Source organism: Poecilia reticulata, chromosome 2 (assembly GCF_904066995.2).
Source record: "Poecilia reticulata chromosome 2, P_reticulata-male-v2, whole genome shotgun sequence".
NCBI classification, from domain to species: domain Eukaryota; kingdom Metazoa; phylum Chordata; class Actinopteri; order Cyprinodontiformes; family Poeciliidae; genus Poecilia; species Poecilia reticulata.
In genome coordinates, this window is record NC_088831.1 from 29,957,778 (window position 1) to 29,976,002 (window position 18,225).

Genomic DNA, 18,225 nt, shown 5'->3' on the forward strand with positions numbered 1-18,225 from the left:
CATGTGCATTTTTTATCGTTGTCAGTGGAACAAAGATGGAGAGGGATTGTTTTTTTTTTCCTGAACTGTCATTAAGTGCAACATTCCTTGGTGTCAGAAAGTCTCCTCTAATTACTTGTCGCCTGGGGCTCTCCAACACAAAGCCTCTTCATCGTGGAGCACCATAGGTAGAAGAAGCCTCTGTGAACTTTCTGCCAGTCTGCACAGGACCCAGCTCATCTTTAGGCACACCAGGAAGAGATCACTTAAAGGTCAACTGGACCACTGAATGGTCAGATGGTAATTCTTCAGGGTCGGGAGGGTGGAGAGTTGCCTGCAGGTTGCAGTAATTTATCTGCTGGAAATATTTTGCATGCCACTCACCTGCTGGTGCAAAACGTCTTTTGATTTAAATGCTGATTAAACTAATTAAACCCTCACATACTTTCACTGATTATTTTTCCAAGATCTCATTAAATTACTATGTGTGTTGTAATCCAAAAACAACGGATCTTTGATGTTTAGACCTTGAGTATGGAACATTTTTTTATTTAAGTAGGGAGTCCTAGGGAGGCCACTAGAGTCCTTTACGCACTCTGGTGGTCGTTGCTTGGTATTTAAAACAATATGAAGTTATTTGACCTTGGATCAACCCCATTTCGTCAGCCAGAGCCGTTATGGTTGTTCCAAAGTCTTGGGTGAAAACCAAAGGTGGCCGGCTCTTTTCCATTATGTCCTCTGACCTTCAAACCGTTCCAAACTGTGGGCTTAATACTGTTTTGTATCTCAGCTCTAAAACTCTGTTGTCAGGTTCAGTTTTCTACAAAGAAACCCACCGGTCTCAGAGGTGGTGTTGGTTTGTGTGCCAGTAGTGATAAGAGTTCAAACACACTGTAACTTAAAGGTGTCAAAAACCTGTGGTATTCCAATCAAACAATGCGATGACTATGACTTTAAAATGTGTTTTCCACTTGCAAATGTGTACATCTGCAGCCACCTTCACTGGCAGGTTTTCAAACACCACTCTCAGCAAACATACATTGTTATTTTAGTCTTAACAACTCATCCCGACAGCATTCTCCTGCCCTGAGGCAACAGCAGGAGTCTTGGCACGACTCCACAAGATCTGTCTCCTTATAAAGGAGGAGGGAGCATCTCTGGTTCTTTCACTCTCTCCTCCCAGAGTGTCTACTGCTGTTGTGGGGCACAGTCGGCCTATGGTCTGTGCTGACCCTCTGCTTCATCTCTCAAGCTCGCAATTTCACAGGAAGTAGAAGAACTGGAAAACTGAACATCTTTGAAAGAGTGAGTCGTTGTGAAGATTATTGTCATACTGTTTCCAGGGTGCATTTTTCTCCTTCTTGCCACTGTGTTTTGATGTACCTGGATTTGTAAAGCTGTTTGATTTCAGATCAGGTGTCACTTTCTCCTCAGGGGCCATGATGCTGCCCTGTTTTACATCAGTGCTGCTGGTCACATCAATCTCCAGTGTTTGGGCTCAGGACTTTACCGAGGAAAGGAAAACGTACAAGAAATCCAGAGTCAGGCCGGTAGCTGCAAGTATCCACGATGGACAGGGTGAGAAATTTGATGAAAATTAGAAAAATGCTTCAGACAGCACAACATCAGTATTATTTATTTATCTATGTTGTAGTCTTCAAAAACACCTCAGATTTGACTTTTTACCTGCTATTATAAGGGTATTTTAAAATGTCCCAGCTGGACATTTATTCAAGAATAATAGTAAAAAAATTTCAGATGTTTGAATGTATAAAAAAATCTGATAAAATTTCTATTATATGAAATAAACTGTGCCAATTTAGACATCATTCAAAGGGCTTTAATAAACTATAATTAGCTGTCAACTATTTGTTGAATAACAATTAATGTGCTACACCTTAAATGTTATGAACCTGTCTGTTTACTTATAGAAATGATTATATGTTTTAAGAAGAATAGTGGAAAACAAGTTAGTGACTTTAAAAAATGTAAATAGTCCATTATTTTATATACTCTCTAAGATCACGTATCTCCAGTTTCCACCTATCATTGATTAATCAGGATCTAATAACGAAGCCTCCCATGGAGCTGCATTCAGTAAAACTAAAGTTAGACTGGACCACCACTTTTCAGTAGCGTCAAATGGTTTTGTTTGCATCATAAACTATTTTTATTTATTTTTCACATGAATCCCCTCTGTTGACTGTGGATGTGAGGATATAGCGTCACTTGGTAACTTTCTTTAAAAGGATTTTTCTTTGTATCCAACAGGACTCTGAATCCACAGCTCAATCTAGAAATCCAAAAAGGACTAAGCTAAAAACCAAGAGGAATATTCAAGCCAAAACAGAAACTGCCATTTCTCAAGCTAAAGGAATTCATGTGTAACCACTCCTGCAGTCCAATCACTCAGTGAGGCAATCCATTGTTGTTCTGGTGTTGAAAGCTATTTCTAAGAGCTTGAGTTCAACTTTTCATTTTCTTTTCTTTCTTCTGTCAGAGTAAAATTAGTCCCTAAATTATGAGTAAAACCACTTCCCTCAGACGTCTTGTAGACCAGCAAGCTCTTAATATATGTTAAAATTTGTAAACTTTAGTTACTATTTTGAATTAAGTTAGGGTGTATGTTGTGATATTTCACAACACCATAGTATCTACTTGGCTGTATAACTCAATGCTTATCTAGACCACTGTTACATGAAGTTGTGGATTTGCCAGTCACTGTTAAGTTAATCTGCAAAAACCTTGTTACTACTGCAAATTTGCTTTAGTTTTTTTTTTCCTCACAGCCATCCTGGATGAAGACTGCAGCCTGGAGCTTTCCTTCTTGTTGGACAGTTCTGAGAGCGCGAAAGACAATCATGAGCAGGAAAAGCGTTTTGCGATGGACATGGTGGACAGACTCCAAGGAGCGCGCCTGCCAAGCGGCCGCAGCTTGAGTTCCAGGGTGGCCTTGCTGCAGTACAGCAGTCATGTTATCAAGGAGCAAACCCTCAAAGACTGGAGGGGACCCGAAAACTTCAAGAACCGGATCACACCTATAGTCTACATTGGACATGGCACATACACCACCTATGCAATCACCAATATGACAAAGATGTACCAGGAGGAATCCAGAATTGGAAGCATCAAAGTGGTGGTGTTGCTCACAGACGGCGTTTCGCACCCAAGAAACCCAGACATTTTTTCGGCCATTGCTGATGCCAAGAACCAGGGCATCAAGTTCTTCGCTCTGGGCATCACTGGGACGGCCAACGAGCCGACCAACATGGCCGAACTCCGCCTGCTGGCCAGCTCCCCGGCCTCCCGCTTCCTCCACAATCTGCAAGACGAAGACATACTGCAAACAATCTTCACTGAAGTAGTGAGTACGAGCTCTTGCCAGTCACCTGACAGCACACACAAAGGAAAAAGGGTTGTATTGAGTTTAAACCAGCGTCTCTCCAGAATGTACACATGGACAGGCATGTTCAGGTATTTGACAATGCTCAGAAGAAACAAATGAAAGAATGCGCCAGCCAGATCAGGATTTATGCTGATCTCTACAGCTGCACAACAACTGTTTGACTTATCTGACCAAACACTGGAGATCAAGATTCCAAATGCTCTGCAACTGCTTTGTACGAACAAGTAGAATTTACATCACTTTTTCCCTTTATGATTGCATGGCTTGTATAAACTTGTGCCTTCTATTTTAAAATCATCTCTTACAAAATTATCCGTTTGTGACCAACATCCTCTACATGAGTGCAGCAAATATAACTTGTTAACTAAAAGCGCTGCATTTCACTTGATTCCCCTTTTCTTTTCAGACTGGCCTAGCTGATGAAGGAGTAAGTATATTCCCAAGTTAGATTGAGAAAAAGTTAACATTTGATGCAGTGTAATTAGATTTGACTAAAATGTGTTTTATTTTGTTTTTCCAAGTGTCCCTTGGCTCAGAGATGTGCATGTGAGAAAGGAGAACGGGGACCCAGCGGACCTGCGGTGAGCATTTATCCTCACAAAAGCCACATTTTTCCAAATTTTGTTTTCTTCATGACCCTAAACCTTAGTGTTTTTTTATTACGATTGTATGTACTAAAAATGAAGTTTGTGCTTATCAAAATGTGTACTCATAACTCTGAAAAGTGTGTTGTGCATTTCTCTTCAACTCCTTACAGACAATGCTTTATAGAAATGACTTTTGGTGCAATTCTAGTCACAATGCTGTTTATGGAATATCTGCAAAACAGTCAAGTTCAGTCTGATTAGATGTCACAAATGTCAAACATATTGTTTACATACTAACTAGCTACATTTACTCTGTTACATTTACATCAGCCAGTTTAGTTTTGCTACACTATACTAATTATTTTCACTTGAATTATATTATTATGAAATATTGCTACTCTTACTTAAAATGTCTGGATACTAAACCCACTGTTTGTAACGTCAATGAATGAAGAACAAGCATGTTTTAACTAAAAATGCATGAGACAGACATTATTTTCTACCTGCTAAGCCTGTTGAGCCATCTGGGGATCATAAAGACACAGTAATCTAATTATAGGGAATGCTTATGTTCACTGTTAACTAGATTCAAATTCAGTCCCATCCCCTCCTCAAATAAACAGCTCAGTTATGGTCAAGCTCTGAGGTAAACTGACAGCTGGGTGTCCAGGTGCCCTCACCTCCGAGAAATTCCTCAAATTCTTACACCCAGACAATAGAGGCTCTCATAATTGCTCTCATTAGTTTAATGACCACCAGGCAGCAATGTGTGGTTTATAGCAACAGATGCATTTGTGGGCCAGGTGCAGCTCAGACCAGAAACTGCTCAGTGTTTGGACAAGATAGCTCGTTTCTTGTAACAGTCACAGAGTGCTGTCAACGATACCTGTCTAGAGCGAGTCGAACTTCCACTTTGCAAATCTTCCTCATGACAAGCTTTAATGTATGGGTCGTAGGATCAAGGCATCAATTGTTAAAGCCATTTGAGCTCTTCTCAACAAGAGAACAGAATGTCAAACACAGAAAATTGCTGAATTTTGACCCCCGATTTTGTTCCTTTCCTCAGGGTAAGAAAGGTCGCCCCGGTGATGATGGAGCTCCGGGGCAGAAAGGGCAAAAGGTGTGTTGCTTTGAGTTGGGAAATTCCCCAACTGGCAGTGAAAACGAACTCATATGGAATCAGTCAAATGGTTGTTGTTAACGACATGTGATAATTAGAATTATACACCTGAAAAATGTAACATGGAAGAAAAATGTCAATCAAATATTTGTTTTACATGCCAGTCAAAGCAAGTGTTGGGGTTGATGGATGGATGAACTAAATGTAATGTGAAATTTGAAACCTCGGGGCTTCTGAAACTGTTTCAAGAAACATCATAGTGAGGACTTTTTAAAATCATTGACAACATTCATCTGAAACAAACACACCACATCTCTATCTGGTTTCCTCTTTTGGGCCACATGTTTACAGAACCAAGATGATGATTGACAATGTTTCTCAGTGGCAAAATATTTCCCAAGACAATCCAGGAGATCAAGTCCAATATCGATTTGTGACCAATTTGAAGTTTGAAACGCTTGGTGTCGCCCTCTGTTGGTCATTATAAAGAATGCAGGTTTAAGGTACTTAAAAATTGCCTTGGCCAATCTGTTGATGCAATTTAAAGTTAAGTTTAAATTTTATTTCATTTTCTTGAGCTTTTCTGTTTGAAGAACATAGACTTTCCAGCTCTCTTTTAGCTAAAACATTTTTTTAAAGCAGTTATTACCAAATGTAATATCTCTTTTGCATCAGGGAGAATCAGGATTAAGTGGAATACCTGGGCGAGAAGGAACTGAGGTAAATGCTGTAACTCATGAACAAAACAGATTATTTTGCTGATACTCACCATTCTGTATTAAAATCAATAATTACTTTTATCTGCAGGGCAAGCCTGGTTACAAAGGAGATAAGGTATTCAGATGAATCCAAAAAGTTAGAAAAGTTGTTTCCATATATGCATATACATGTTTAATATTTGTAATTTCTGCACAGGGTGAGAGGGGTGAGTGCGGTACTCCAGGATTCAAAGGAGACAGGGTATGAGAGTGTTGTTGATACTTGCTGAATCTACAGTTTGCTGATTGTTTTTTTCTTCTCTCCTTACACTTTGATTAATTAGTAACTCTTTTTTTCTGTATGATGTGCTTCAGGGCCCAGAAGGTTCAATTGGAACAAGAGGGCCAATAGGTCTGCAGGTTTGTAATACTTCATCCGACACTGATATTTTTTCCATGTTCTTTACTTCTTTTATTTGTTGTTGAAAAAGTATGATAATAAAATGTATCACTCTGAACTATTAAAATGAAGTACTATGGACCAAAATGAATTACTCACAGGAATCCCATTTGATATTAGGAATGGGGGAAAAAAATCACCTGTGAAATGAAAACATTTTGATCATTCTATAAATTTCTGTTTGATTTTCTGCCCAGGGGTTACCAGGACCACATGGAGACACTGGACCAGAGGGACCTCAGGGAAAGCAGGTTAGTCTCTTATTTGACTAATTTTACCCTGCTCATGCCACATATATGTTGCAACCTCCGCTCTGCATTTCCTTTTATGATATGTTAGAACAAGAGTTTTGGAGGTGTAATACTTTGGTATTAACCCCAAAGCAAAACACTTACCCCTGTCATGACTCACTACTACAATCATCATAATGAATGCAGGATCTCTTATGGCCTGTTTCCTGCAACTAAATACAGAGCAAAGAAAAGTCCCTGCAGCAATGTCAGTCTCTCAAATATGGCTTACATTTATGGCCATGGATGGAAAGTCTGTGTGGCCTGTCTGGCCTTGGAAATATCTGTATTAGGATTAGGATTAACTGGAGTCTTAGTGGTCTCTTAGTATGATTTTTGTTCCTCCTCATTGAATGAGCTATTGTGTGATTGAATATCTCATAAATACTTATCATTATACTATAAAAACCTAATTATAAAATGCATAATGATAATATGCTTTAATACCATAAAAGGTTGAAATCATTATATTACTCACAGTCACATTTACATTTTTAATAGCTACCTAAATTAAATGGGAAAATACAGAAAAGAAATCTCTGCTGTCTTGAATATCCCCTAGTCTCATTTAGCTAAGAGTATTTTGTAAACTTGTCAAACATAATCATATTTACATTGAGCAGTGATGTACAGAAAAACAGCTAATTATACAGGAGGTTGGAGGTGGTGCGTAATCAATAATCCTCCTGTGTGAAACATATATTGAGGACAGAGTAAAAGTTAACATGCATTCCTATTGTTTCTATGTAAATAATCCTCCACTTCTATGTATTTACCACTTGTAAAACGTGTGTCAACATTTTAGTCATTCGTAAATTAGTGTTTTCATTTTGTGTTTCTAAATTATAGAACTTCTAAGATGGTGCGAATCTCTGATTAGCAGTTAGCTACTGACTGATATGTTTTTTCTAAACGAAAACACCGTTACTGTTATCGACTCCAGTCAACAAGTTAACTGCTTATTTTTTATTACCTATTAATTAATCTAAAAGCAAGCATTAAGACTCACAAAAATATTTTTAAAACTTGTTAAACTGTTCTGTTTTTTTAATTGCAGGGAGAACGAGGCCTTTCGGGTCCTCCCGGAATTCAAGGAGAAACTGGTGTTGGACTTCCTGGTCCAAAAGTAAGTCCATAGTCTATATAAATATATTTTTTTGTAAATATTTGTAATCAATTAGTCATTGAGAGTCACTTAATAAGTTTTTATTGATCCGTAGGGTGACATGGGGTTCCAGGGCCGACCAGGTCCTCCTGGTCCTCATGGGGTGGGAGAGCCTGGTCCTCCTGTAAGTTACAACACACAATTTGTGACTCTCCTTTAGACTAATATTGTTCATTTTCTTGTTACTGTGTGGGTGACATGTACATTTTTACTTTCTTTATAGGGACCCCAAGGACAGCAAGGCGTTCAAGGGGGGAAAGGACCCCAAGGAGAAGGACTTCCTGGACCAAAGGTTATTTTTAAGTGCTGCATATTAGATAGGAAGCTAATGAAAATAGTTGTTATTTTAAGGGATGACAGAAGGATGCAGTGACTTTCACATACTGTATTGATAAAAATATGTTTTCAGTCGAGGTCAGCTAACTAAGGCACAAAGAGAAACTGCTGTTATCAACCATTAAAAGACTGAAAATTATATATGAAATAAAGATATTATAAAGTCAAGTGTAAAAGATGGAATTTAAAACCGTAACTGAGAGGAAATTTGGTTGTATCTTAGCAGAGCCAATCTCTGTCACTGACTCGCAGCTCAAATGTTGACTCTCTTGGTTTCTAAGAGCTTTGATCCAAGCAAGCCACAGCATGCTGCCTCCCGAAACACAAAGAAGACGATCCATTCAACATTTAGGACAGAAATGCACAGCTAGTAGCAAAGCACTTACTTCAACTTAAAAAAAAAAAAAAAAAAGTGTTAGTATAGTTTGTAGTACTTTCAGAAACTTGGCTGAATTACAAGGTAACCTCTGGAAAGTTCCAGAGAACTTTGATGGAACATTCATGAAAATTTAGCAGGTACTTTCAGAAACTTTCATAAAACTTTTGACGAACATCTGCAGAACACAGATACACATGAAAGTCTATTTTCTTAATTTAACCAGTTCCTGGAGGAACCCAGTAATTTCCACCAAAGTTTCATTATAGCACCTGGTATGTTCCAGAAACCTCCATGTAAGCTAGGCGAATGTACCTGCTAGGTTTTGTGAAAGTTTCATTAAGATTCTGTCAGATTTTCATAATGTGCATTTTAAGTTCTGGAAAACTTAAAATGCTTTTTATGAAATTATTTTTATGAAACTGCTAAGTTTCATGAAAATCATTTGTAAGTTCCAAAACAGAGTCTGATAATTCCCTGAAAGTTCATTGAAAGTTGCATTTAAGGGTCCACAAAATACCTGGTAAGGTCATAGAAAGGAACTGAGATGACTTAGAAAGTTTCTGCAAATTATGGGAAGTATTGCGTATTGTTACAAAATAATGCTATCATCTTACTGTTGCAGTTTGTGGATTAATTAACAGTAGTATCTGTATGTGATTGTTAAACATTTTCCATTAAGAAATTTAAAAGTTTTATTTAATTGTAAGCAACAAAATGTTCCCGCAATGTATGTGTGTGGATTTCAAACAGATTGCCTAGGTTGGATCAGATATTAGTAAATCTAGGCTCATAATGGGCTTCTGTTATGAGACCCACTGGAAATTAGCTAGGTCCCACTTTTTACCCAGACTGGTCCTGAATCAAAAAGCACTGTAGGCAATTAAACATGGAGTCATTACATTTCCCCACTGGGACAGACTGTTAACCCATTTGCTTCCACATGGCCGTATTTGTAAATGCTGTGATGTAAATTGATGGGATTCACCTGGTTTATTTTTCTGCAGGGGGATCGAGGGCTCTCAGGACCGAGGGGGCCGAGGGGCCAGCAGGGTGTTAGCATCAAAGGAGAAAAGGTGGGTTGTAAATGCATTTAACGAGTGGAGTTAACTGTAACAGTACACTTTCTGAAAATTAAGGGGAATCCCAAAAGATGCCCCGGGCTACAGGATATTCTACTATAACATTAAAGCAAGGCTGGATGGTTGTTTACCACCTTTAACATCTGGTTGCCGTGGGAAAGTTGCAGCAAGTACAACTTGTTGCAAACTGCACTGTAAGACTTAGTAATTTTAAACAACTACAGTAATTCACATGAAAGAACATTTGTCATTAAAGTTAGCCACATTTTAAATGTACAATACATTTGAAAAAAATTTATAATTTGATTTTTCTATGTGTGGCAACAAGCAAATGTTTCTGTTCTGATCCAGATCAAGCGTGCATTGTTGTTACATAGATAACCTTTTGAGTAAACCATGTTGAGAGTGATAGTCTTTGCATCAGACGCTCACTTTTAGACAGAACGTCAGAATGATAAAGCTGATTAAACACACCTGGATGCAGTTTGTCAGTTGAGATCAAAACATCTTTTCCCTTTTGCTTTGCAAGAGTGAAAAGATGAAAGGGTCAGTTTATTTGCATGTTTTAGTTTCAAAGTCTTACATGCACACAATTGCCATGCACTGACATTTGAGACGTGGTTATGAAACCAAGCATAGAATTGGGCTTCCTAACTTTTCAGTTCATTAGTACGTTCCAGCTGATTGGCTGTTTTATAATAAATCAGAAAGGAGATTCCATTTGAACATGGAGTAACGGGTATCGACAATGAGACACATGAAAAGGTAAAAAGTGCAACTGAACATAGGGAAGAGGTTGAAATGCTAATAAAATTAATTTATGCCACAACTTATCAAAAAATAATAATGCTCAACTTTTGTTTTAGCTTTTTTTTTTACATTTGGTGGTATAGTTATTGTTTTATTGATTCTTTAATTTATTTAATCAAGGCAAGTTTGCGCCTCCACCGATGTCACAATTCGAGTAAAAAATAGGGAACACCTAACTTGCTAAGCATTTCATTCTTAAATATTCAGAATGTTGAAGATGTAAAAAAAAAAAAGCTCTAGCAAAATCGATTTTTGAGAGCGGAAAAGTGTCTTATTTTAAAATGAAAACTGTGTAAGAGTCCAACCTTTTAATTTTGGTAATGATGGGCCTTTTGTCAGTCTTTTTCTTTGTACTGTGGTAATAAGTTCCAGCTGAGAACTGTAGACTGGTCATAAAAAGCAGTAAATCATCCACCGTTGATAAGGATTCTGAAACGGTCTTAACCATGGTGCTTTACCTCCAGGGTGAACTGGGACCAACAGGTTTTCCCGGACCAGCTGGAGAGACAGGGGTGGGCATTCAGGGAGAAAAGGTAAGCTAAATTCAACTTGATTAAATGTTGCTAAGGCTATCTTATAACTAAAAGAAACCCATCCATTGTAGCAAATTATGTTTTAAGTAAGAGTTCAATCAATATTATTATACAGGGAGTCGAGGGACCAAGGGGTCCACCAGGAGTCAGAGGAGTTCCAGGGGAAGGATTATCTGGACTTAAGGTTTGTTCAAAGAGGAACGGGCTCTGTGCATCAAAAAAGGAAAGAGTTGGAAAAAAAAGAGCTTGAAAAAAAATCCATATTGTGCTGTCAGTGTTTTGTTTGTTTCTGTTATATAAAGCTAAACAGCAAAAACCTATCACACATATACAATATTTATAATGTAAATAAAGAAAACATGGAACATTAAACTAATCTATTAAATGGGGGCGCAAACCTCCAAATGACCCCATATACATAAAAACAATAAGAACCCCTAAATGGCTTTTTTTTTTAATACGATGCTTGTGTGTCCCCATTTCTAATACCGCCCTGGGTCACTAGCCATATGGCCTGTAACACTGTATATTAATATCATTTTCCTTTCAGGGTGACCAAGGCTTACCAGGAGAGCAGGGAGCTCCTGGGGAAAGAGGCATCGGTGAACCTGGTTCAAAGGTATATAAATCACTTCTCATGACTAAAGTTTTCATCACCATGAAAAGTCTAATAATATTTTCCAACATATTCGGAAAATAAAATCTGAAACGTATCCGACTGAAATCGTAGGGAGAACCTGGAGCCCCAGGACCAGGAGGTCTTCCTGGTCTTCCAGGAGAAGATGGAGCTCCAGGACAGAAGGTAAAGCATGTTGCGCAGTGGGTGACCATCCATTTTTTTGGCCACTATTAAAACAGCTCCTTGCTCACTCACTTAAGGGGGAGCCTGGCTTATCTGGCTCAAGAGGTCTCGAGGGAGCTCAAGGCATTGGCATTCAAGGAGAGAAGGTATGTTTCATTATTAATTCTTGTGTAGGATTAAAAGTGATTTCACTTCGATCGTGCCTGGTGTTCTCTGTTTTAGGGCGACCAGGGTCTGAGAGGGATCCGGGGACTACATGGTCCTCCTGGGATTCCAGGACCTTCCGGATCAAAAGTGAGAGACCTAATGCAAGACTACAAATATATTAATGTTGTTGTTGGATAGAAACATTCAACAACCTTGGAGCTCCAGCCCTTCCCTTTGCTTGTCATCCCTTCTAAATATCCTGAATTTGCAGCTGGTGAAGATTTATGCCACACTAACCAAGCAGAGCCAAAAAATGTCGTTTTTAATGATGTTGGCAGGACAAATGTTTCTTTACACATGCATAATTAAGTCAGAGTTGTCTTGCCAATTCTCTTCTTTCAGGGTGAACGTGGAATTCCAGGTCCGCAGGGCATGACAGGGCAGCCGGGACGGTCCGTATCAGGTCCAAAGGTAGAACAGGGATCTGAACATAGATTTTGGCAGCAAAGAACTAAACTGTCAAATAAAATCTGATGGCAAAGATGGAATGAAAAAGCCGGTTTAAGTAATCAGTTTGGCATTTGTGTTTCACCGTGTTCAGGGTGAAGTTGGTCCCGCTGGTCCTCCTGGTCCTATTGGGGAAACGGGTCTGGGTCTACCTGGTCCCAAGGTAAATGCCATCACTGAAGAGTTGACGTGCTTTTTCACAGAGCTGTCTACAAAATGATGTCAGTTTTCATGAGTGATTTTTTTTTTTTCTGTTTTCAGGGCGATCGAGGTCTTACAGGTCTAACGGGTCCAGTTGGGCCAAAGGGTGAAGGCATCCCAGGCCCTGTGGTATTGTCATTTACCAAAACATAAAACTGTGCAATGCCTGCAAACAAAACTCTTACAAAATGCCTCTGTTCTGTGTCCAGGGCCCTCCAGGCATGCCAGGGTTACCAGGTGAGCCTGGACTGGAGGGAGTGGGAATTCCTGGTCCAAAGGTTTGTCACCATGATGTTTTGTGATCTGAACAGTTCCCCCCTCAGTCTGTGTTTCTGCTGTCCTTATGGGAATCCTCATCTCTGTTTCAGGGTGACGTTGGCTTTAGAGGCCTACCAGGTTTGCCCGGCCCACCAGGCGAGGGATTACTGGGACCACCAGTAAGGAAGATCTCATTCCTTACAGCTGCATCAACAACTCTAACTCAGAAAAAGCTTCACAAAGTAGAAAATTAACAAAAACAAGCAGGGAGCTTGTTGCCTTTACTTTTATTTCAGTGCAGACTTTGTAAAATTTTACTTTGAATAAGGGGGATATAATTAATCCTCTGTGATATTATAAAACAAATATTTTCTGCTTGTTCAGTTCACTTTAAAAAAACAATTGCAGGAACAAAAGGAAAATTATATTTCTCGAATATTTAGAAAAATCATCTGAAATCTTCACCAACCAGTCTCCTCAATACCAGAACATCTTAAAAAAAAATTTATCAACGTATTTCACATTTTTATTAGTTTTTTTTTCAAACATGAAATGGAGAAATTGATTAATTTTATCACAGTTAAGTTATTTTAATAAAACATTCATACAGTCAATCAGACACAGAACATTTGTTTATTTGTCCATTTTCAAACGAGGTGTAGTTTTTTATAATTGCCTTTGTTAATATTTTTATTATAAAATGAATACAATTATTGTATGCTGTATCTAAATGTTTTTCAGGATTCATAAACTTGATCTTTTCTTAATATTAGGGTAATATTGGGAGACCAGGACCAATTGGTCCAGCTGGACCTCCAGGAGAAGGTATTCAAGGCCCAAAGGTAAATTAGTTATTTAATTTAATGTAACTCAATATGAATGGTATTCCATAATATCACCAATTTTATTATAGGTTGTTCTAAGTTTGAAGGACTGTAATTAAATTAAGTTAATTTAAAATCTAATCTCAGGGAGAGCCAGGATCTCAAGGTATGACTGGACCCAGAGGGCCTCAAGGAGAAGGATATCCTGGACCTAAAGTAATGGATTACCATTTATATTCAAACAGTTCATCAATGTCTGATTTATTTGCCTATACTGAAAATGTGTTTTTCTTTGGGCCAGGGGGACCGCGGGTCACAGGGAGAGAGGGGAATGAAAGGCACAAAAGGAGACATGGGTGATGCTGGAGTCCCTGGAGAAATGGTAAAATATGTGAAAAAATTAATTGTGTGAAATGTGGGTATACAGGTTAGCATTCATCCAACTCTAGTCATAGGTGAAAATAAAACTGTTTATCTTAGCACTATGAGATCAACACAGTGATTGTTTTTAACCTTATGTTTTCAAATAACAGGGCAGAGCAGGTAGCAAGGGTGAACCAGGCCTTACGGTAAGTTCACAAGATCAGCCAAATGCTTTTATTTTCAATTAACAACCTGTTCAGTTCTTAAAGCTTGCTTCCTTTTACAGAGAGAAGACATTATAAGGATGATCAAAGAAATATGTGGTAAGAAGGTCACCCAAATGTCATTTTCATCTGTCCTGTCTCATTTCTAGGGTTTTAAATGCAAATGACCTGGCCAAAAACAGGCGTTATATATACAAAATCGCAAACCTCAGATTCTACTCGGCATTGATTCCCAATATTGGGACATAAAACCCAAAGTTTTACATCCTTACTTACTGAGGATCAGTAAACACAACAGGATACAGGTGTGAAGCAAACACACACATCAAGTAAAACCATTGGAAAGACATAAAAGAAAATATGTCGTAGAAAATTAAGACAAGCACACACAAATACAAATGACAAAATACAGACTAGACAAAATGAAACAAACTGTTTCTCTGTTGCTACCGCTTGAGAAAGAATCTGGCTGTTGTTTTACTGTCATGTGAAAACCTTTGGCTCTAGCAGGCTTGTGCTTAGAGAGTTATTTGTTGCACATCAGCAGTGATGGGCTTATTTAAATCAAATGTCCACTCAGCACAAACAATACAAGCATTCCAGTTCAATTGTGTTTTTAATGGAATTGTCTTCTTTCCACATTTCAGGATGTGGCATCAAGTGCAAAGAAAGACCGATGGAGCTTGTGTTTGTCATAGACAGCTCAGAGAGCGTTGGTCCTGAGAACTTTGAGATCATCAAAGACTTTGTCACTCGGTTGGTGGACAGAACCACTGTTGGACGCAATTCCACCAGGATCGGACTGGTTCTCTACAGTCTGGATGTCCTGCTAGAGTTCAGCCTGGCTCGTTATTTGACCAAGGAGGACGTAAAGGAAGCAATCCGAAAAATGCCTTACCTGGGTGAGGGCACCTACACAGGGACCGCTATCAAGAAGGCGACCCAGGAGGCTTTCTTCAACGCTCGATTTGGAGTCCAAAAAGTAGCCATCGTCATCACCGACGGTCAGACAGACAAGCGAGATCCTGTCAAACTTGATTTGGCAGTGCGAGAGGCTCATGCAGCAAACATTGAGATGTATGCTTTGGGAATAGTTAATTCTTCTGATCCCACACAGACTGAGTTCCTGCGAGAACTTAACCTCATTGCATCTGACCCAGACTCTGAACACATGTACCTGATCGATGACTACAATACTCTACCAGGTGATGATTTGAGTGAAGTATTAATATTTTTTGACCTGCAGTGTGTCCAAATTGACACATCTCTTGTCTCTTCTCAGCACTGGAATCTAAACTGATCAGCAAGTTCTGTGAAGACGAAAACGGCGCTCCCATTTACAATTACATCCCAAATGGGGCATGGAACAACAACAACGGACTAGGTCTTCATAGAGTCAATGGAGGGTATGTCAACGGATATAATGGGTTTGACCATAACGGTTATGGAAACAGTGGACATGGGAACAGGTATGAAAAGGGAGTTAAAAATCAAAGAGAAACCAACAACAGAGGGCGTGGTGACACTTTTACACTGCCCATCAGTGCTGATCCCCGTGTTCTACAGGTACCAGTCCTCTGAACTTTTTACTCACAAAATATTTCTACAAGAAACGTATTTTATTGTATAATTTGATTTTAGGTAGTGGAAGACGATGATGGGGAAGATTTAGACCTGAGGGCTCGTGTGCAGACCGGAAGCAGCACATCTGTAGTCAATGTCGTCAAAGCCACAATGTCATCAGCTGCAAGAGAAAGTTCTGCATCCAAAGAGGAAGTTTTATCATCATCATCAGCAGCACCTGTATCCTCATCACCTTTGTCAACGCCAGCGTCTAACACGTTTTCAGACTCTAAGCAGAAGGAGGTTGTAGTGAGTCCAGACTTACCTAAAGGTGAGTTCTGCACTTCTACTCGAAAAGCTCATTCCAAGAAAATTACTTCTGTGGCATGACCTTACCGTCGTAGATATAAATTCTGTGAAAACAGCTATGCTAATATTATAATTCAATTGAATTCAGTTAATTATATGTAGCATAATATAGCTCTAATTCACACCATGTCATCACCAAAGCTACTGTACAAAATAAGTCATTTCAGTCCAATTATACATACATTCTAATTGAACCTAGTTATCAAGTAATGTAGTGAAGTTCAGTTTTGTCATTTAAATTGGTTTAAAAAAAAGTTTTCCATCTAAGGAAACTCAGGAGATTACATTGAGTGATTGACTTGCAGCAAACCCTCTGACTGAGCAAGGCTGTAGGGACAGTGGAAAAACTCCTCTTTCACAAGAAGAAAACTCCAGCATAACCTGGATCAGTACGAGCAGCTTTCTGCCAAGAGTGACTGGGGAATTGAGAGGACAAAGCAGAATGCACAAATAACAAACAGAAGATCTGAGGAAGGACTACTCTCTATGTTAATGAGAAGTACAAAGTTAGTAGCAGAAGAAGGAGAAAAGCATTGACTTATTGAGATCATTAAATTTAAGAATTGAGCCCTGGAAAGACAATCATTTGTTAATGTTTTAGGAGTTTGAGATTTTAAATGTTGTGCGTTGCTTTGTTATATTTAATAACCATAATTCATGCTTTTAAGAATCTTTTTTTATTTAAATTTCATGTAGTTGGTTTAGTTTTGGTGGGCACATTTTTTTTTTTAACTCGCCCATTTCCTTTTCAGAGGTCCCTGCTCTTGATCCTCGCTGCAATCTCATTTTGGACCAAGGAACCTGCAGAAACTACTTAATCCGCTGGTATTATGACAAACAGGCCAACGCCTGTGCACAGTTCTGGTACGGAGGCTGCGGTGGGAATGAAAACCGCTACGAAACTGAAGATGAATGCAAGAACACTTGTGTTCTTTTAAGAACAGGTGAGCTCAGTCAGTGATTTCAAATCAAACAGGCATGTTCTGCTTTTTACTTCTTTTGTCCAAAACCAAATATTTGTTTCTGTTTCAGCCGGATAGGAAGACAATTTGGAAAGACGTGATTATTCTGGAGTCTCAACATTTCTAGTTTACTCACTTGTATTCAGCAGTTTTCTTGCACTTTTTGAACACTTCGGTCCTCAGATACACAAGCATATGTTGTTCAGTATTAAATATATTTAAGAAATTACTTTGAAAATATATCCACCAACCTGCTTGAAAAACTAACCAACTTCTTTACCTCGGGACTGAATGTGTAGTCATAATATTTTTAGAAAACAGGGTTTTTTTTAGGGTTTAGATGTCATGAATTTAAAGGGACAACCACAGAAAATGCAGAGCCAGATATTTTTTTCCATGCCATCTGTTTAGTTACATATCTCGAACCAGACAGTCATGTTGAGATATTTGCTTTAATATATTTTTTACAACATATCTGTTTGGGTTTCTTAATTTTTTCTTAATATGTTTTTGGGGTTATTAATGGCAGCTGTGATTATCAAATGCTGCTCTAAATGGTCCGCTGCAAATTTCAGAAAAATGAAGATAGAAGCAGTTTTGTGTGTATAGATATATATATATATATATATATATATATACACTGCTCAAAAAAATAAAGGGAACACTTAAACAACACAATATAACTCCAAGTAAATCAAACTTCTGTGAAATCAAACTGTCCACTTAGGAAGCAACACTGATTGACATCGGGGACCCTCGTCGGGTCAATCAGTGTTGCTTCCTAAGTGGACAGTTTGATTTCACAGAAGTTTGATTTACTTGGAGTATATATGCACACATACAGTGTGGTATTTCTGAACAAATGTATTTTAGGATGCTTTTAAAACTAATAAAATGGAAATTATGGTTTCTGTCTTTTTTTGTACATGTTTTTATAAATATAAAAAGGAAACTAAAGTCATCGTGGTGTGATTTTGTTTTCTCTTTCTTAAATCAGAAGACATATCTCTGTAATGTATTAACTGCTTTTGTAAATCTGACATTTTTTCCAAGTTTTTGTTATGTACTTTGCACCTTTGCCTCAAACTTAAGATGTCTGTAATTTTGAGATCTATGAAAACACCACTTTAAAATAAGATTTCAATACAAAACTGCTTTTCCTT

At 38.4% G+C, this 18,225-nt stretch overlaps 1 protein-coding gene across 1 annotated transcript; it reads left to right on the top strand.

Annotated features, from left to right (window-relative positions):
- Window positions 1-508: 508 nt before the first annotated feature.
- Window positions 509-17,805, top strand: col28a2a (collagen, type XXVIII, alpha 2a). Its single transcript, XM_008399845.3, has 36 exons — window positions 509-1,284; window positions 1,414-1,557; window positions 2,769-3,343; window positions 3,792-3,812; window positions 3,907-3,966; window positions 5,039-5,092; window positions 5,768-5,812; window positions 5,900-5,926; window positions 6,008-6,052; window positions 6,166-6,210; window positions 6,448-6,501; window positions 7,598-7,666; window positions 7,761-7,829; window positions 7,929-7,997; window positions 9,425-9,493; window positions 10,774-10,842; window positions 10,958-11,026; window positions 11,393-11,461; window positions 11,573-11,644; window positions 11,722-11,790; window positions 11,867-11,938; window positions 12,194-12,262; window positions 12,393-12,461; window positions 12,560-12,628; window positions 12,709-12,777; window positions 12,868-12,936; window positions 13,531-13,599; window positions 13,729-13,797; window positions 13,883-13,963; window positions 14,115-14,150; window positions 14,231-14,267; window positions 14,816-15,373; window positions 15,451-15,734; window positions 15,810-16,062; window positions 16,853-17,044; window positions 17,133-17,805. The coding sequence occupies exons 2-36, from the start codon at window positions 1,419-1,421 to the stop codon at window positions 17,138-17,140; spliced, it is 3,693 nt and encodes a 1,230-aa protein (XP_008398067.1). The 5' UTR covers window positions 509-1,284; window positions 1,414-1,418; the 3' UTR covers window positions 17,141-17,805.
- The last annotated feature ends 420 nt before the right edge of the window (window positions 17,806-18,225 follow it).